This window comes from Lissotriton vulgaris, chromosome 2_1, assembly GCF_964263255.1.
Source record: "Lissotriton vulgaris chromosome 2_1, aLisVul1.2, whole genome shotgun sequence".
Lineage (NCBI taxonomy): Eukaryota > Metazoa > Chordata > Amphibia > Caudata > Salamandridae > Lissotriton > Lissotriton vulgaris.
Genome location: NC_141687.1, coordinates 1,945,048,887 through 1,945,069,526, shown reverse-complemented (window position 1 = coordinate 1,945,069,526; position 20,640 = coordinate 1,945,048,887). Strand labels below are relative to the sequence as shown.

The following is a 20,640-nucleotide window of genomic DNA, read 5'->3' as shown; positions in this document are numbered from 1 at the left end:
CACTCTGTCTCACTTAGACTCAGCCAGTCCAACTCAGTTACTCAGTCTCACTCATTCTCAATAGGTCTCACTCAGTCTCACTTAATTTCCCTCACTCACTCTCACTCTGACTCGCCTTGTCTTACTCAGTCTCAATCATTGTCACTTACTCTTACTCAATCAGTCTACTTTATTCTCACTCTGACTCACTATGTTTCACTCATTCTCTGATTCACCAAGACTCACTCACACTGCGATTCTTCCGATCACTTATTCTCACTTTCTCGGATTGACTTCCTTACTAACTCTCTTACTTTCACTCACACACATATAAACACGCAGACATGACTACACATACACACGCTCTCTCACAGACACACACTCTCACATTTAGAAGCTTTTTTACTTACCAGGTTGCCTACAAGGTCCTTCTAGATTCTTGCTGATTTATCTGCTTCCAGCACTGCAGCATGACACTGAAATTTGACTTGCTCAGCCACAGATTTGAGGTTTCAGTTGTTTCAGTTTCTGCTCTTTCACTCCATCCTTTCCCTACTCTGTGATGAGTTGGAAGAGGGTGGGGTGACTGGTTGATTGGCACGTAGCCACAGCAGGGCTTAAGCTTTTTGAGCCCAAGGCTACCTTTAGCTGTGACGCTTTTGCACATCACAGATTGGGGAGGCACTGAGGTGTGCCAGATCCCTGAAGCCAGGAGTGGGATTTCACCAGCCCTTGATCATCTCTATAATTACTGGTGCAGGTGCCTTTTTGTACCAGTGTCAGTCATCAGTGTCACTGAATGCCTCAGGATGTTGCTGGGTGGATTTTTGTATTATACCAAGGGTAAATAATAGGTTATGATTTACTGTTGGTATAATAAAAACAGGGCACAAAACAAGACGGGTGTGGCCCAGGAGCCTATAAGGGAGTGCCGCCACTACTTAACAGTACTGTCAATCTCAGTGGAAGATAGCAGTATGTTGGTCTTCTATGTTTTCTTAGCTATTAAGTCTCAGGTTCCAATTTTGACATTAGGTGGCGTAAACTAGAGTGGAGGATAACCGCAGCACTGAGACTGCACTTAAGGGGTTTTACAACAGCATATTTTGATGCTGTTGTACGTGTTCCTGTAGCACTGTGAACTGTTAATGAGGAAATGGAGACTACGTTGATGCATTATACAGCACCCAATATTCACTCGCAGCCACCAGATCGCTTTACACCCTCACAGAACAAAGGGAATCGATAGGCCAAGATTTGCTTTCTTCAGCAGCATCAGCCTAAAAATAACTTGCAGGCATAGGCGACCATCTAGAAAGGGACGCAAATCAGCTTTTAATATTTCAAAAGATTCATTGTAAGTGAGCCCACGTTTGCAAAATATTTAATTGAGACGTGTGCTACATATCATTGCCCAGACAGTAACCCATCCAAATTTTTAATTTTCAGTCATATGAAACCTTGCAAAGCTTCTGCCAGAGGTGCATGAGAAAGGAGGAGATTTACGAAGGGGTTATGCATCAACCTCTACTGGCAGTTGTTTTTGTACTGCAGCTTGGCATCAAATGCCCCTTGCCTCACTGATTTCTTATTAAATGGCATATTTTGTGGTTGGCAGTCATGCACAATGTTATGCGGGCAGATGGTGGAGTGCAAACCAGGACGCATATTCTCTAAGGTGCACTGCTCTGGGCATTGGCCTGAAACGGATTTTACTAGGTGCACCAGGTGTAGGCTGGGCCAGTGCACCCTATTACAATGAAAGTAGTGCTCCCATGCAGCCAACAAGTTGTGCCTTCCCCAGTGGCAGCACATCAATGATGGGCGATTAGCAGTTTGAAGACACTGGCCCCTCTTTCACTGTGCAGGTTGCACCGCGGACTGCGTTTGATAGAGGGGCAGAGATTCCCCTGCAAACACATGTAATGACTGACTGTACCTGCCTGTAAGGGGATGTCTGGGGTGCATAGACAATTGGTGACACCCTTTCAAGGGGTACACTGAGGTGCGGGGGCACTGACTGTGTACCATCTCAATATGGTGCACAGTCATTGTGTCCCTGACAGATCTTCTGCCTGTGCGCTTGCACCTGTAATACTTCGCAGGTGCAGAGGCAAAGCGTTGCCACATTTGCATGGGACTATGCCCATATGCTAATTATGGCACTCTTACTTGACATCACACCAGTGCCCATGTAGCACTTGCGTGAAGGCTCTTACAGAATGGGCTGCTCAAGCGAATGCGGCTCCTTCTGTTAAATGAAAGCGCTCTGTATGTATGTATGTATGTAAGAACATTTATAGAGCGCACTGTAACCCTACGGGCATCCTGGCGCTGCGACACCTAAGTGTCTGGAGGTGGAGAATGTTGGAACACATGCCTGATGCGCCCCTAGGGCGTGTTATATGGCCCCAGGCTACATCATACTCCGGAACAAGGGATCAACATGTATTGCAGTTTTGGAAAGTTGTTTTAGCCGTCCTTTCTGATTACAATATGTGGCAAGTGAATTTAGCCAGGGCTAAGCCATTGAACTATCATCACATAATGATGACTGCGCGTATATCTTCTCTAGCCTTTGTTGACTTTTCAAAGTAAAATGGAACAGGAGGTTAAAATAATAACAATTCTGAGACCTTAACAGAACATGGCTCTGCTAATGAATTCAAGAAAAACTAGAGAAAATAAAGCACTTGTAATTACGTCTAAATGTCCCACATAGTTACAATCTTCTGAGACATTTACTGATCTGCATATGAACATTCTGAGACCTGTTCTTTTACAGCCAGGAAACTTGGCAACACTTTTTAAGAGGCGTTTATTTGGGAATACAGATTCTATTGAAATGTACAAAAAGGGAAAGAATAGCTTTTGTTTGTGCCAGCAGGGTGCAGGGCACAGTGGGGGTACGCACTGAATTTCAGGGTGTAAGGCTAACTCAAAATAGGTTCCTGGAACTCTCAGTGAATGGGAAAATGTTAACACATAACAGTAGATTAAGATATGCCAATGACAGCAGTTGGAAAGCAGGAATTTGTTTCCAGTGAGTAAGATTGTTGTGAAGTTCCCAACTCTCTTCGCCAGCTGGATGGTATCTTCCATGTGTTTGCTGGCCCATTGATGTCATGCTAATAACTCCGCAGTGAATCCATTTGTAACCCGGTCACATTCACAAGCATTCAACTCTCTGCTGGGAAGTGGAAACAATATTGTGCAAAATGCACCTAACAGTACACAACACAACACAATAGCATAACATAACGTAGCATAAGTTTAAAATGAGTAAGACCTTGGGATTTGATATTATTCTTTTAGTAGCATGCTTTTACCAAAATCCAGTTACTCACAGCAGTAAGGTCTAAAGTCTGTTGCACAGAGTTCATTCATGAGGCTACCAGCACTTTTTTAACGTCCTGACAGACCTGGTGTATTTTCTGGCGCAGACACATATGTCACCAGTCTCCTGATTAGTGCTCTTTGTTTTATGGCATGTTGCCCTCTAAGAGAGAGTTAGGCCCCAGTTAGAGTTTGAGGGACCATTCAGAGTCTTACTCCTTTAAGCTTGTGAACTACTGTTCTCTTATCCGGGCAATGCCACTACTATAGGTTAGTAGAAGTAGATTCTAGTGGTGGGGATCAGGTCCTTTATAGCGGGACCTCCATGACTCCAGCTGCACTCTGCAACCACTATCAGCCACCACATCCCCCTCAATAGGGGTGGGTGATAAATTCTGCTCCAACCGCGTAGTTTGCAGAGTTTTGTCCACTCCGTGTTATATTCCAGCAAAACTCTGCAAAACCGGTGTGTGGTGGAGATTAGTCCCGTGTGTGGCTTGCCATTGTTAAGATGCCGAGCGCGAGTGAGAATTGGCACCCCTTGCAGTTTTCAGGTGCTGGGATGGCACCATATGAGATGTTCTCAACACGGGCGGCTGCGGACAGTTGCAATCGTTCATGGTGAAAAAGCTGCCACTGGAGTAGAAAATCTACTTGAGCCGCAGCAAAGAAGCAATGCCCTCTGGTGTGCCGCGTGGTGCCGTTCACATTGCAGTACAGAATAAGCTCTTGGCACTAAAAATCAGCGTAAAGTGGTGATCCCACCCACTTGCGGAACATCTGCAGAATCTCATGGAGTTTTTATGTACATTTTAATGAATTTGTATGTAGCAAGTTCTGCCAACCCCTACTCTTCCTACAGCATGAAGGTGACTGCTCACACTTGCAAAGGCTGACCCAACATCAATCAGCTTGCGTTGCTCACCATAAAACAGCACACCACCAGCTACAGCTCTCCTGCCTCTGCACTGACTGATGGGAATATCTCACAGTGCCCTTGAACTCACCAACGAGCTTGAAATAGACCTTGAAAGAGTAGGATATGTACACATCATTGCAGTAGATGAAAAGATACTTTGGCTTGGCTTATTTCTAGCTTAATTCTTGAAAAAATGCAATAATGGTTTTCTAAGGGAAACCTGCTGACCCTAAGACTTATTGACGTTAAGACCATATGTGCGTAATAATAATAAACATTGCATTTCTTTTAATGAAAGGAATAGCACTGCATGGGCAATGTATTTATTCAGTGTAATATCTGCACTGCCTAAAGTATACTTTGTACCCTATACCAACCTCCAAATGCCAACCTTGACTGTGTACTGCTCCCTGAAAGTTAAAGACTAAGGGGCACATGTATCAAGATTCCAATTTGCGAATTCTAAATACTGTTTTTTTGCGAATCGCTATTTAGAATTCGCAAAATGGAATGTATGTACAAAATCGCTATTGTTTAGCGATTCCTTAATATTCTTTATTTGCGAATACGTATTTTGCGAATTCGCAAATAAGGAATAATTTCCAATGCATTCCTATGGGACAGGAGGCCCATAGGTATGATTGTGAAGTAATTCTCAAATTGCGAATTCGCAATTTGCTAATCGCAATTTGAGAATTATTTCAAGGGTGCAGGGGTGTCTTAAAGACACACTGCTGCACCCCTGAAATGTACATGTGTGTGCATATGGCGCACATACATGCCCTATGGGTATGTGTGTGCATCACATGCCACCTTAACAAATGACAATTTGTGCTTTTTTTAAAGAATTCGCAAATTACCATCAACAACAAGTTGGTGGTAATTTGCGATTTCTTAACCAAAATTCGCAAATTTAAATTGCTACATACATAGCATTTAAGGAATTGCAAAAATTGCGATTCATTAAATGCTATGGCAAAATAAGGAATCGCATTTTTTTGCGATTCCTTAAATTGCGATTTTTTCATGCATTCCAAAACATGCAAAAAGGCCGTTTGCGATTTGCAAAGGCCGAAATTCTGCGAATTTCGGCCTTTGCGAGTCGCAAAAGGCTTGATACATCTGGTCCTAAATTGGAGAATGTTGGCTTTTCTTTTCAGCATTCTTTAGTTTCTGCACTTTCTAGTAGCTAGTATCTGGTGTCTGCATTTCCAGGGAGAGGGGCAATACTTCTTACATGGATTGCTTATCAGCCTGTGAGTTTTGCAGGCCCTGGGGAATTGGTGTCCAACAATGCTTGTAAATACAAAAAAACATAGAAACATACATGTGAGTCTCTGGAAGAATATGCCTGCAGCTAAAATTCACAAACAGGTGCCTAGGCACCATCAGATGTTTCCAGATAGTTTCAACATACAGAACATGTCAGTATGCAGTATGCAGTATGCTGAGAGGCTGGTTAGCCATATGCCACTTTGACTTACTCAGCAAAACACCTCGAACTGGTCCTGGTCAACTGATATTTTGGGGTTTAACCAATATTATTTTTATTTGCTCAAAATATGACCAGTGGACTTTATAGATTTTCTTTACTGTTGCCCTCCCAGTGTACCCTGACATGCATTGTTCCTTACATGGTACCAAATCATGTATCTTCTGGACTCCTTTTGAAATCTGGATGATATGGAAAGATGATGTGCCCATTAGAACAGCGGCCACTGCAGCCATGCATCAGGTCCCAGGTTACATGCTGGTGCCTTACCTGTTCCTTTCTTGCAAGTGAATGGCAAGTGGTAGTTACATGGGACATCATTCCACTCTCCACGCTCGTGCCAGATCATCACAACACAATCTTCTCCGTGAGCAAAGAAGTTGTCTGGCTGGTTTGGCCTCCAGTTCTCATATTGCTTCAAGTAAGAACAAACATTGAAATAAGCATGGGAAGAAACCTCAGAACGGACAAATATTACTCAATGGTGATGTTTAACCACTATGTCAGTAGCTAATAATTATTGCGTATGGTCAGCCCTGGATCAGATTTATGCAATCTGACCTCGATGCCTAAATCTTTATTTTCTAAGGTGAAAAAATTGGCAAGATCTATTTACAACATTTTACTCACCACGATTTTATGGAATGCTGCCTACGTGTAGATGGTGAAGAAACCCTTCTAAAACAAACATTTGGCCTGCCACTGCCAAGATAAAACTGGCATTGATTGACAGAAAAAAACACTCCTGCTTTGGAAGTTTGTTTCTACAAAAAAAAACTCTGAAAAAGTTGGTGAATGGCAGCCAAAACTGGTGGTGGCCGTCCACCAAACATTTTGTACACTGAAAGGAACAACCATGATGGTAGTTCCTATCTATATACAGAGATGACTGCTGGGCTGTCAGCTCTGCATTTTACAGATAGTACTCCATTACGTTGGTGAAGGTAATATCCTCTACCATCCTGATTGACTGAATACTGTCCGTCAAACCTTAAATCAGGCCAATAGGTTCTTACAGGAATAATAGTTGATTTTGGACAAAATATTTTGTGTCTACAATATTTTGTGTCATCTTCTCCCAAAGCGAAATGTCATATTCACTATGCATTATGGGGGTGTATACATGGCACTGTACATGTGGGACACTATCCGGTTCCAAACATGCCATGAGTGACATTTTATATGTTTATGACATTTCATATATCATTACATTTTTTTGTAAGATATTTATATTGGGCAACCAAGACCAAGATGCTGTATCTAAAATTATTTAGATGCAAGGATACATTAACATAAGAGGGGATAAGTAACAAAAACTGACTTAGGAATTGATACATGGATCATTAAGTTGAAGACATCCTTAAAAAATAATTGTGCAAATAGCAGAAAGGTGTCCAACTCAGTGGAGTCTGATGATGGGAAGACACCATTTGCATAAGGTTCGTATTGGGCAGAAATGGGTTGAACCGATGTGTGTTAAACCATCTTCTAAACTCACGGAGAGGTGTGAACTTTCTTGGATCAATGGGTAGACACTTCCATGCAACAAATGCTGCCCTATAGAAACCTTGTCTCCTACCTAATGAAGATTTACACTTTAGAACTTCCAGCAAGGGAGAGTTCTTGCTACTCCGAGCTCTGTTTTTCTGTGGGTTTAGTCATATGGGTGGTGATGCGTCATCAACCCATAATCCCGCTCACTGCTCTGAGTTGGTGCAACCGAGGCCCTTGTAAGCTTCAGTGGAGGCCACACGGCACTTCTTCTAGCCTGGTCTTTCAACTAGTCTCCTTGGGACCCTCACGACTCACCACCAAGTACCATGGAGATTACTATTTTTAGACCACTTTGGTAGGAGCCAAAGTTTGATAACTCCGTCCTTCTGTTCAGTGGCGGTTCGCAGTGGGAGTCCTGCGGGTGGTGGGGCAGGGGAGGGGCAGGGTGGGGTTGTAGTGGAGTTGGACATACGACGTCCACGAGTAAAGTAAGTAAATAAATAAATAAAACTATTTACCTTGTGCTCGCTGCATCACTGAGTTGGCGATGCAGCTAGCGCAAGGTAAATGGTCTTATTTATTTATTTACTTACTTTACTCGTGGATGTCGTATGTCCGACTCCACTACTCACCCACCCTGGTCCTCCCTTTCCCCACCTCCCTCAGCACTCCCACTACGAGCCGCCACTGCTTCTGTTATGTATTTCTCGTAATCGCACGTGAGACAATATACTTGGAGTAAGCGATCTTTTGCAGGGGACGTAGCCAGTGAGCGCTGCCTGTCACACCAAATGCACCATTGCAACTGCAATCTGGTATTACGGAAAGGCCTTTGACAGTCCTTCCATAATATCGTATTGCCTTGAAATTTTGATCATTCATTGCATTGGGAGTAATTCCGCTAAAATGGACCAGATGCTTTCTGTGGTTTTTGAAATTCTCGTCTGCCCCATTTGCCAGCACTAGGTTTAAACGAAATATAAGAGATTGGAAGCTGGCTCCCTGGGCATGGAACATCGCAATTAGCATGGGATTAATTACCCTAACTGGTATTTTTACATTTCCTTATCAATTAGTATGGCAGTAGAGAAGCGACACAATAATACATATTTTAATTTCAGTTTTTTCTGAGGTTCGGCAGACATGTAACTTGTTTTTCATTTCAAAACACTGTGCAAATATATATTTCGCCATTGGCTGGAGAATTTTGATGATGATTATGTGTGCAGTCCAGTATTGGGAGCGTGCAGACTTGCTAGCTCATGCTCTTTTTGAAAACTTACACAGTTTTAATATATTCTGTGACTATGCGAGATAAGAGGATTCTGATTGCCAAATAGATGCAACATTTGCTTCTAAGATTTGGATCTTAGGATCATATTGCTGCAAATATAAATAGAAGATTGTTTGAACAATATTTTTGTTCTGTTTAAGTTGCAACAGCTTCTTAAAATTTAAATACGTACTCATATAAAAAATACCCTCTTTTTATTTCAAGAAAATCTAAATGGTTTTGAATTTCAGATTCGTCGTCTTCCAGCAGTTACTTGCTCCTCACTCACAAAATTGATTATGACACCAGGCAGAAGTGAGTACGAGTTTTTACGCTCTAGCTGTTATTACACTGAGGTTACTTCTCAAAAGATTGAAGGTTTTCATTGGCACTGGGAGGCAGAAGTGGCAGTTTTGCAACATTTTGGAAATCCTGGCTATCAGTTAGCAACAGAATTTATATGTGTCTCAGGGCATATTTACGCAACGCAGCGCTGCAAGCCCTCTTTCTGCACCGAGCCCCGCCATTGGTAAAGTGCAGGGATGCGCCGTATTTGCAGAAATATGACACATCCCAGTGCTTTCCACTGTGCTGGTACACAATTGACTGCCAAGCACTAATGCAGGCACCCTTGCACCGTGGTGCAAAGGTGCCTGGGGTGCAGGGATAATTGTTTTTGTGCAGGAAGGTGCCCATTGATGGCGTTTGCCTCCTTCTATGTATGATGTACAATGCAGCACACATAGAAAGAGCAAAAAACAAGACAAATAAAGGTATTTCTCCTTGTTGCGTCACTTTAACGCCTCCCCTGGGGAGGAGTTAGGATCTGGCCCATTCCCAGGTTAACAAAACCATGTAAATCTGGGAATGCGTCAGAATCCATGGGTGCTGCGTTGGGACACCCGGGAAATGTCCCTTTCACGCAGAGTAATGCATGAAAGTGGGCTATATTTACAAAGCCATGCTGGGTGGCTTTGCTTGACCTTGTAAATATGGTTCATCACTGTGCACCACCGAAGCATAAAAAAAATTATGCTCGGTGGTGCCGTGGCCTTGTATATATGCCTCCTTGTGTCCTCAGTTCCTCAACGTTTTACATATTTCAGCCTCAACTACACCCAACTCCCTATATTGGGTTAGAGGAACAAATGTTAGGTCGAATTTGGAGTGGCAGCATTATCATATATGTCCTAGAGTATATTAATAGAATTTGTAAGAGTTCTGGGGAGGTGGACGGGGATGGTTGGGATGGGTTAGGTTAGGTGGTTTTTGTTGCTAACTTGATAGCCCTTAGCATGAGCGCTGTTGGAGGGCACGTGAAACCTTACTATGAAATGTTGTTGATATGCACTTTATGCAAACTCCGCAGGTCCTAGAAGGTAGACATGAGGTATGTGTAAAGCTTTAATATCTAATAAAAAAGTTAAACCTAAACTAATGAATGTTTTACCCAAAGTTCAGTTCTTCCCCTAAGTCCACAACTTCCTGCTCCATCTATCACATGTTAAGCAAGCTACATTTCTAGTAAATGCTACAAATGTTATTAGTAGATTGTCCACAGATTATTAACTTGAAAGAAGCTATGCATTGCACGAGCAAGCAATCTCTCTCTTCATTTCTGAAAAGTTCTTACCAGAGGAAGCCCGTCGGACCAGCGGAAATCATGCTGGATTGCCTTGTCGTTGAGTCCAATCCATTGATAATCTTGTGCATTGTCTATGTGGAGAGACAGGAAAAGATTATTCACAAAATACTGGTAGTGCCAGCTGTCCACTGATCCAGTTCAAGGAGCTATCAATTGAACCCATCCATCTCAATGAAGAGTCAAACAAACCTTGGACATAGCACATCCTCCTAAAGACTTGGCTGGCATTTGATCAGAATTCTCCTTTGTGCACTAGCTAAAACATCCACGTGAAAGACTCTGCATTTTAGCTTGCTCAAACGAAGCCATATGCTGGATAGTCTGCTTTTTTTTTTTTTTTTTGCTCAGGTACTATTTTGTAAATTAAAGGTTTTCCCAAAAAATAATGTTGAATACAAGTGTCCAGAGCAGGTCATCTAAGAGAGATATTTTATCCACCAGTACCTGTACCTAAGTGTATTACTCTCTAAATATCCTGAATCCAGTTTTGGGCCTGATTTAGAACTATTTTGCCATGAGTAGGTGTGACATACTATTGGAGTACTCGCGGTTCACTCCTATGTACCCGGAGTAAGACAAGAGTACCGGTGGCCCACTCCTGAAAATCAGTATTAAGCCAGGAGTACTCCAAGGATAAGTCGAGTCTACTCACAGAGTAGTCTTTGTGATCCATGCTCAAAATGTGATTGGACTTGTGTTATACCACACATTTATCATGCCTCTTTTCTTTAATTAATTTATGCTGGGTTTATTTGAAGGGGCTTTTTCTAGAAAAGAGGCCATATAATCTGGAGATTACATTTTAATGTTACGTGTATGCATTATGATAATTGTATTTTACACTGGACAAATGACAGAGAATTTGGTGTTGTGGTCATTGCGTTGGGATTAATCGCTGAGAAAACGTTTTATCTCCAAGACTCACAAATACCAAATTGGAAATTGGGAGCACTGATGGTATGAATGTTTTATGTAATGCACCGCTGTATGAACCAAAACGTAATCTGATGAACTGCCCACTATTTTGTCCAAGGACATTGACCGTCAAAACGGAAATAAGATTTTAGTGTGATTCTGATGAGATATGTAAAAACTGAAATGCAATATTTTGCATTGTGGTATTAAAAACGTACTCTGCACTTAAAATCTCTGGGGCAGATTTATGAAGGGCTTGCGCCACGTTTACGCCGCCGTTGCATGACGCAACGGCGCGGAAACTTGGCGCATCCCTGCACCCTATTTACAACGTGACGCATCTAGGAGATGCGTCACGTTGTACAGCACTGCGCCATGAGGAGGCGTTCCTGTGCAGGGGGGGGCGTTCCTGCGCAGGAACGCCTCTTGAAAGTGGCTGAGTGAAATCTATGAGATTTCACTCAGTCACTTTCAGGGCAATGCTGCGTCAAAACCCTGCGCCTGCTTGAAGCAGGCGTAAGGCTTGAGGCAGCATTGAAAGAATAGGCCCCCCCAGAGTATTGCTGGAGCTGCGTCGCGCTTGCGACGCAACTCCAGCAATGCGCCACATTTCCGGCACAGATGCGTCACGCATCCGTGCCGTTTTTGCCCCATGGTGCGCCGCATCATAAATGCGGCGCACCATGGGTGGCGTAGCTGTGGCGCACTGTGGCGCATGTTAACTGGCGCATCCCTCGGGATGCGCCAGTTAACATAAATCTGCCCCTGAATATCTTCCACAATCGTAAGTTCTTATAGTGTGATTTTATATGGCCTATGATTTTTCGAATTACACCTGCTCACTTATTGTGGCTCTTCCCAAATTACACAGATACCTAACAGTTATTTCAGATGTATCCAACAACCTGTTACAAATTGATATCGACCACAGCACATTTTTAAGGTATATTTCCAAATTGTTGCTATTGTGACTTCGGTAAAATGTACCAATCAAAACTCTTGACTTTTTTATCCACATCGTTTCTGTAAGATTTTTCGAGATTTTTATTACTTATATTTGAGTGCCCTACATTTCGTGAAAATGCAAAACAAAATCGAAGGACAAATCTTGTTCAGTGTTCAGGAAACCAACAGAAGGTAAGCCAATAAAAGTTAGTAATGTCATGTTTTATAATTATATTGATATCCGAGAAGGCATAGCAATGCATATTGTTCATTGATAAAATGTATTCAACTCAATAGCGAGGCTGGACACAGGGCAAGGAACGAGTGGCAATATTAAGTTAACATTTGAAACTTGCAAGAGGGGTTCTTTGCATATGCCTTGAATTCACATTATATCTCTTCATTTGTGTCAGCCATTCAACACATTATCGAAACAACAGAGACTTCACTGATTTATCGGTACATGTTTACTTTGCAGATTACATTTATTGTAAGATCAGAACATGTACGCTTGTCCTACCAACAGTAAAATTGCTTCTAAAACGGTATTGTACACCGCTCTTACCTATTTGAAAGAATATATTCATTCTTTCTGGACTTCTATTTATGCCACTAGACAGCAAGTGGCCACAGAATGTTTTGTCCATTTGGTGACCTCAAAGCAGTAGAACATACAGTTCATGCTTATGGGCTAGAGAAAGAGTTTTATATGAAACTAACAACTCTTGGTCTTGCCTTCATTCTCCTACCTGCTGGTCACCTCTAATAGACTGGTTACCTGGTGGTAGTATGGACCTTTGCTGTGCTTATGTGTGTGGCAAGTGCAGGGTCGGACTGGGAATGAAAACCGGCCCTGGCAAAGTGCCAGCCGCCCCCCACCTCCTCCCGGGGAGGGGGGAGGGGGGGAGACTGTTTGGGGTGCGACGGAGCTCTTTGCCGGGCCGGGTTTCGGCCTATTTTGTTACAGGGCCGATTTTGCAGCTATACTACAAAAACGGTCCTGTAACAAAAACGGCCCCCAGGGGCCCAAAACTGTCCCCCACCCTTGCGGCGCACCGGGGGATTGCCTGGTGCCTGTAACGGCCAGTCCGGGCCTCGGCAAGTGGAGTAAAATATAAGTTTTACAATGAGATGTCGGTTTTGATCACTATCGCTCTTCATATTTCTGACACAATGTGGAGAAGGCGATGTGTCTGAAAGAAGGGTGACATGAGAAAGTGCATATTATTCTCTGTCTCTGTTCCTCCTCAGCCTTCAATCTGTGTCATTGAGGAAATAGTTGGTGAGCCAGCAGGTGGAAACAGGGCTGGTCTTTCAATGTTATAAACATTTGAATGGATAGCCTTCTAGTTCAGTGTGCACCACCGGCACGGTTCATTACACATTCTTGTAACATTAGTAATCTAAGAAATGTACGACACTGCTTAAAAAATACAAAATCTGTACCTATGAGTGGAAAACAGATCTTTTCCTTCCCATGTATTCCCAAATTATTAAGATAATAACATTTGTGCTGTCAATCCTTTCTTACATTTGTAACACATCTCTTCAACACTTCATAAATGCTGCACTTACTGTTAACAAACTCCTGTTCTTCAGGGTTGTGGATGCTGGCCAAGTGGGACTGATGATTCCGACACATCGTTTCAGCATCCACCCACGTTTCTCTCTCTGGGAAGTGTTTGTAGCAGTTACCCTGGAATTTGGTCCACCCTTCCTCGCATATCTTCAGATCTGAAATGATTTGGAGGAGCATGAATCATAGAAGAGCATACACTGGAAACTGAATGGTTCCCAAAGTTAGACTGTGGAACTTGGATCCTAATAGTCTTCTGTGTGAATTCAGACACCTATTGAATGAAATATGATGGGTACTCTCATTGAAGTGGAAGCAACAGCAGCATTGAAGATTTCATAGATCCATGGGCACGGGGAAGTGTGGTAAAGAAAGGAAAAATGACAGTCATGTTCTTCCCACATTTGACCACACATAGGAAACCTCTTATGTGATAGGGGGAAAGTCAAGTCTCTTGCACATAAAACTGTTCACCAAAAGATTTTTAAGCTTTCCTCTAACCTAAAGAAGTTTAAGGCGCGAGGATTGAAAATATAATTTCTTTTGGTAGCTTTCATCTATATGATTTGGAAATTCCAGATATTTTCTTTTTAGTTCTCTGACTGTTATCCACCCCCAAGGTAAATTGATGATTGCTTTTTCTGTTGACTTTGATTGTATGGCTTTGACACGTGACTTTAAAGAACTCAACTCAATCCAGGTGACTTGTTCACCACCTGCATATTGTTTTAGTACATAACTCTTTATCAACAACTATAGAAGTATTAATTAACCAACAGTGGATTTTAGAACTGAGTGATTTGTTGTTATGCCACGTTTAACAATCCAAGCTCTCATAGGCAATGGAAATTAGTTAGCAGAAGCCAAACATCTGAATTTATGTCTGAACATCAGTAAATGTCTACTAGAAGCCAAACTTGGCACACAACTTCTTGTGCACCAGTTGCAGATTGAACATGTAAATGGCAGCGAGCATTAGGATAGGGATCTTCAATTTCCTGAACTATTTTCTATGAGAAATTAAGCATTATTGAGCGTTGGATAACTATATAAACTGGTATCTCTGATAATGTATCTACTCGCTGTATCAGTTGCTGCTAATCTGGTAATCAGGTATAAATACTGTTCACAAATTCGAGCTAGCACATTGTGTGCTTTAAACAGGGCTGAATGTGTACTTACTTTCATTGGTGTCTATGTAGTCTGCTCATATTGAATTTAAAATGACAGATTTTTACTGCTTGATTTATCTGGTTTAGTATTGATCTGTATTTTTTCATGCAGTTAATATATATAATCTCTTGTTACTTAATTGTTGTACCAAAGATCTTTTTGTCATGAATCTTGTGCAGTGGTTTATTGGATTTTGCAACTATCTCATCCAGGGAATCCCTTTACTTGTTAAACTGACTCAGGGAGACAACAGTAGTCTGGAATGATGCGGCTGTGGCTGTCTGTAGGATGGCTGAACCCGACTTGCAAGACAGACTTAACCCACTCTAGTACATGGCATAAGATGGTTGTTCACAATTCCTTTGCAAACAAAACAGAAGCATAGTGGAGTCTGTGATGGTGAATTGGACGAAAGCATGAGTACTGTTGTCTCAACAGTATTCAGGTATATTACCCCCATGAACAATGGCATTTTCAGTGCTGGGTTATTGTCTGAAATCAGTTATGGCGTTTTCTAGGATCTTTGCCTTCAGTGGTTAATGTTTCTCCCTGATTTTCTGCATGATGGTGGTTTGTTATGAGAGGTAGGTTTTATGGACCTGAGGCTGCATGAACCCAGGGCAATGGCCTCCTGAGGGAGGAGTTTCTGCCTTTTTCGTGCAGAGAAAGGCGTCCAAAGACAGTGTAGCATTGCATATTTTGCTCCAGTGGGCATGCAAATGGCTATCAGCAGTTTATAACATGATAACAGAATGTGTTTCAGCAAGGTAGCTGGTTAGGTCTGAGATGTCAGTTCTATGGTTTCTGTTCCATTACCATGATGATGAATGTGCAGAAAAAGCATATTTTAGGAAGACTTTAATGACCCGTGTTTAGGTGGGGGCTATTGTATTAAATATGATCATTATTTTAGTATGTCTTTAGCAACTCATTCCTTCTACACTTGTTGAAAGAGTGGGAAATTGAATGAAGCATTTTAGTGGATGCTCTGGAAGAGTTTCGAAACTGATTCTCATCATTTTGAATCTCAGAGCAGATGCGATGGGATTTGAGTTTTGTATGTTTCAGACTTTCAGGACTTAAAGACACTTAAGAAATAAATGGTGACATACTTTTTTGGAACCAGTATTCCGTCTGGTAAGATCTTTCACGGACTGAAACATGCTCTGGCTTGTGAGCTTACCTTTGCCAATTTATGATGCCTGTAGAAACATGTCTGTCTTTATATAGCATGCCTACTATTGTCTTCTGCATTTTTATCTCCTGATGCCAAGACCGAGGATCATAATTTCATTCTTAAACCATCACAGCTCTTGAGTAGGGTGAGATTTATTATATTTCTAGGGCACAAACCTATGCAGTGGATATGATGCTAGTTGCAATCTATCTGAAAAATATTTTTATCAAGTATTGAACGAACGTTTTAAGTCTCTTTATCCATTTTCACAGCATCCACTAACAATCTGCGACTTCTTAGGCCGTCGATACTTACTGAGGAGGTTTAATGTTTATTAAGAAGCAAGGATGCTCTTCTCGAATAATTTCTGAACCTTTTATGCACGGGACAAAAAGAATCGATAAAGAAAACTGAACTCTAATATAGTTGGGGAAGAAGCCTTGTTTCTGAAAAAAAAGCAAGCTGCAAATTAGCTCCTGTGGAAACAAAAATGCTGAAACAGAAACAAATCTTTAAGAATGCATGATTAATACATTGATGCACGAATGACACATGCTAACCATGCTATTCTACATCAACAGTTTGTTGCCACCACACCAGCACCAGGTCATGGTTAGGGATTAGCCCACAGAACCTAGCATAGCCTTCCTCGATTTGGATGCAGGTGTTAGTAATGTTAGCTCAAGCCAGGTTGCTCGTACCGATCTCACAGAGGTCCCCTCCGTAGCTGGGAAGGCATAAGCATGTGAAAGAGTCGATGCCATCAACGCAGGTAGCTCCATTCAGACAGGGGCTTGAGAGGCACACATCAATGTCTGCAAGAAATCAAGGGTCTGCCGTTAGGACTCCTGGCAGCGAATGTGACAAAAAGGAGAACGGATGTGGTCACTTGTTCCAGGATAGTTTGAACTGATGCTGCTGTTGCTAGGAGTTTGCAATGCATAGTGTAGGGACTTGTTTTTCTTAGTGATGCCTTTTAAGATGGCGACCCAAGATACCGGAATCTGTCGTTTGGACCCCATTACTTATGTATTCTTCAAAGGTTACTTGCCAAGGGTCAATAGGCATCCACTTTAAACCTCTGTATGTTCAGTTCAGAATGAGAGGTTGATATTTATGGTGCATACTCTCAGCATATTTTTCCTATTTTATTGGTTTATTCCTTATCAAAACTATGGACTAGATCACACTCAGTGGTTGCCAGATATTTATATTAACTATTTTTGGTTATCATTACTGGATGAGAACATAGACATCTTATAAGTGTAGTTGAATTAAAGGGGCAAGTAGAGCGGTTTATGTATACCCTAATAACTGACTACTAAAACTCCTCCTCTGTCGCCCTCCAGTTCTATTGTAACTTTCTGCTCTTACTGGGGGGGAATGGCCCCTAGGGGTTTACAGGTTTTTCAAATTCCTTTAGATCTTATTGGTAATTATGGTGCTATAAAATATGGAAATCAAAATTGAAAACGGAACTGCCAGATAACAGATGAAAAAGCCATCATGCCACTAAGGGATTAATGTAATTATTTTTTCCAGTTCATGTGTCCAAAACTCATGCCAACCTTACCTAATGCAGAAGCTGGGCTGGTGACAACGGTCAGAGCTCAATATTACGATTGTGTCTCAACACCATTAAAATGTTTGAAGAAACACATATTTTTATTTGCGCTTGGTTCAATGCCTATTTATGTAATACTTTACTCGTTCATAGTCTATTCCTAAAATCCTCTTAAATTGGCTAGATTGTAATTTAGGGCATGATTTAGAGTTTTGTGGGTGGGATACTGCATCACAAGCGTGACATTATACCCGTCCGTTAAACCCTTAGTCCATGGGCAGACCTTAATGTTTCGGTCAAAAGAGCCCTTGTTTGCTGGGTTGACCGAAAACTTCAGGCGACGACCCTGCAGAGTAAGGGCTGTTGGAGGAAGACCATTACTCTGCCCACCCTGTTTAGGGTGGACGGCGTAATGTGTTTCTTTTCTGTTTATTACTGCAAGGAAAAATATGGCGGTAAGGGACAAAAAGCATAATAATCACACCAATGCCCTGGAGAAAATCTTCCAGGGCAAGGGGTCATTAGTTTTTGGTTTTTCAGAAACAAACACCCATTTTGCCAGTTTTATTCTGAACAACAAAAACTTTTGAAAAAATGAATGTACTGCCGTCAAAACTGACAGCGCCCAGCCAGCACTGTGACAGCAGTTCCTTTCACTCTCCAGGAATGACTACTGAGCCAGCGGTCTTCTCTAGATTTGATAGATGGTACTCTTTTAGGGTGGTGGATGTAATGCCCTGATGGATGGAGTACTGTTTGGCTTTCCTTAAATCTAGTCCTATGTTTTTGACAATAATATAACAGTTAGGTTTGCTTTTTGCCTAATATTTGTTTAGTAGTTATGTAACCTCCAGCTGTCAAATATCGTAAGCCTTTGAATCCTTTATTTGAGGTGATTGGCAAAATTACTACATTTCAGGCAACACAAATGACCTCACAATATTTCATAGATTGAATGCAATGGTGAATGGCTTTCCATTACGTGATGGGTAGCGTCACAAACTGGTGTTGCCCATTTCTGATTAATCAGACCACAGTGTCTATGTGTCACAAACGTAAACCTCGCTTGTCCCTTCTGCGGCCCTGTATTCTGCCCAGAGTGGGCAGCTAGTGTCTGACAGAGGACTCCATCCATAACAAAGTACCAGGTGTCATAGGTCATCTGTCCTATGAGTACTTAGATGCTTACTTCGTGTGCATCACGTAGACAGGGCAGTTGTGGACAGTGGAGTGGTATATCAGGCACCTCACAAAACTAGTTTGGTCCCACTCCATTACATGAGGTCTAAATGGTCACATTTGGTTGGTTTGCCTTCAGGGCTTTGAGAAGATAATAGAGTACCACATATTTTGCTGCTTAAAGACTACTGAGATATGGGCTACTGCTGCGTTTTTTTTATGGCTTTCGCTTCCAGACAGTCAATATGACAGGTGGCTCCTATTTTAATATTGCAAAGGAAAATACATACTATAAAACTGCTTTTGGATTCTATGTTGTCAGCAATGATTGACTTTGGCACATGCAAACTGGTACTTTTTACAGACATTCTAACCTGGCTGCGACTATTCCTTTAGCCCTAGATGTTGAGAAGGATGGCTGGATGATGAGAAGCTTGCATCCCGGAGATGTAGGCAGGGTTTTCCTCCTCTTGCCTCATGATATCCTTTCACTAAACCCTTTTTTACAGCAATGTCTCCTACTACCTCAGACAGGAAATGTATTTCTGATCTCTTTGGAAGCAGTGCCGCTAAGTAGCAACCTGTGCTTGCAATGATCAGGTAAGACAAAGTCAGGAGTTTCAGGTTATTAACTAGTCTATTGGCATACTTTCCTGCTGCTTCTTTAATAATTCATATTTAACATGTACATTTCCAGAGCTATGCTGTCAAGTGATCACATCCTGAGCCCTCAAGACGTTTAAAATGCATTGGAAGTACACAACTTTTCCTGCACGTTTTTTCAGTTAAATCAAAAAGCTATTTTTTTAAACTTTATTTTGCCCATGTTTCTATATGCAAGGAACCTTCCTCTCTCATACACATATGAAACATCCCCATCCGGTATTATTGTCCTTAACTCTGACTTTAGTTAACGTCCTATGATGGATGCAAGGGGCTCCATCTTTGTCCTTAACACAACATGAACATGGCAATGGCTGATTCACGTGAATTCTGTGAGCTGACTGAGGTCATTGGATGCACTGGGGCTGACGCAGACCAGTTCATCTTTGAGTAGACACACAAAGTCACCTCGTGCGACAAGGTAGTGTATGCTATTCACTTTCTTGTTTTTTGTCTGCTTTAGGGGCTTGTACTGGCAAACCAACAAAGGCTGTTTATAGTGCATTAAGTAATATTAATGTGCTAAGCATATTATTCACTAATATTTGGTTACACCTGGCACTATGGTCTGATGTGTGTTCTTCATTAAGAAATCTGAGTGTGAACTCATAAATAATGTTAATGATTTTAAATAGTTCCCTTACTGAAGTCCAGAGAAATGATCGCTAATATTGTATTATGGGAATATATGTTGGAGATGATGTCATGTGACCTAATTCCATCATGTACCTTTTCTTTTCAGCAGGCAGCAGCAACAGTAAACATCCACAATTCAAAATGGAAAGCAAGTGAACAAGCAGAAGGGGGTTCTCCTTTTTCATTAGCAATAGCATCTATTAAGTTCAAGCTGGCTGTGGAAACCGAAACAAAGCATGTGGCGGAAGCAGGATGAACAGCAAAGCATTGCGGCCTTTCTTTGGCAATGATGTCTGAGTGACATTAGTTGGCATTTCAAACAGCATTGTACGTCAGGGGATGCACAGATCTCGTGCTCATGTCCCGAGTAAGCAAACAAACAGAACATCAAAACAACTCGGAAACTGTTGCAAAGGAGAACATCAATTCAAGGCAGGTCCGCATTCTCACACTGGTGCGAGAGGAGTCCCAGGCAACACATTGTTTCCACTGTTCAGTTGATGGAGAAATGCACGTGGCTCTGAGTGGGCACTTAGTGAACGTATGACCATGCGTGCACGTGAGTGTGTCCCAACTGTGCTTGTGCAACATATTTTGCTACATGTACACATTTGCATATTCTCAATGGCTACGGGGATCGCGAGATCACAAGAATTACTGCTCCTCAGTGTTCA

General features: G+C 41.9%; 1 protein-coding gene across 2 annotated transcripts in view; it reads right to left on the bottom strand.

The window, feature by feature from the left end:
• The window catches only part of ACAN (aggrecan), a 203,732-nt gene that overhangs the window by 24,330 nt on the left and 158,762 nt on the right, over nucleotides 1-20,640 (bottom strand). Inside the window, exons 13-16 of one of the 2 annotated variants that reach the window (XM_086958124.1) lie at nucleotides 16,626-16,739; nucleotides 13,574-13,732; nucleotides 10,127-10,209; nucleotides 5,997-6,141 (exon numbers count right to left, since the gene is read on the bottom strand). In XM_086958124.1, coding sequence (XP_086814250.1) covers nucleotides 5,997-6,141; nucleotides 10,127-10,209; nucleotides 13,574-13,732; nucleotides 16,626-16,739 — 501 coding nt within the window. The remainder of the gene's footprint in view (nucleotides 1-5,996; nucleotides 6,142-10,126; nucleotides 10,210-13,573; nucleotides 13,733-16,625; nucleotides 16,740-20,640) is intronic. The other variant, XM_086958125.1, reaches the window with a different exon arrangement.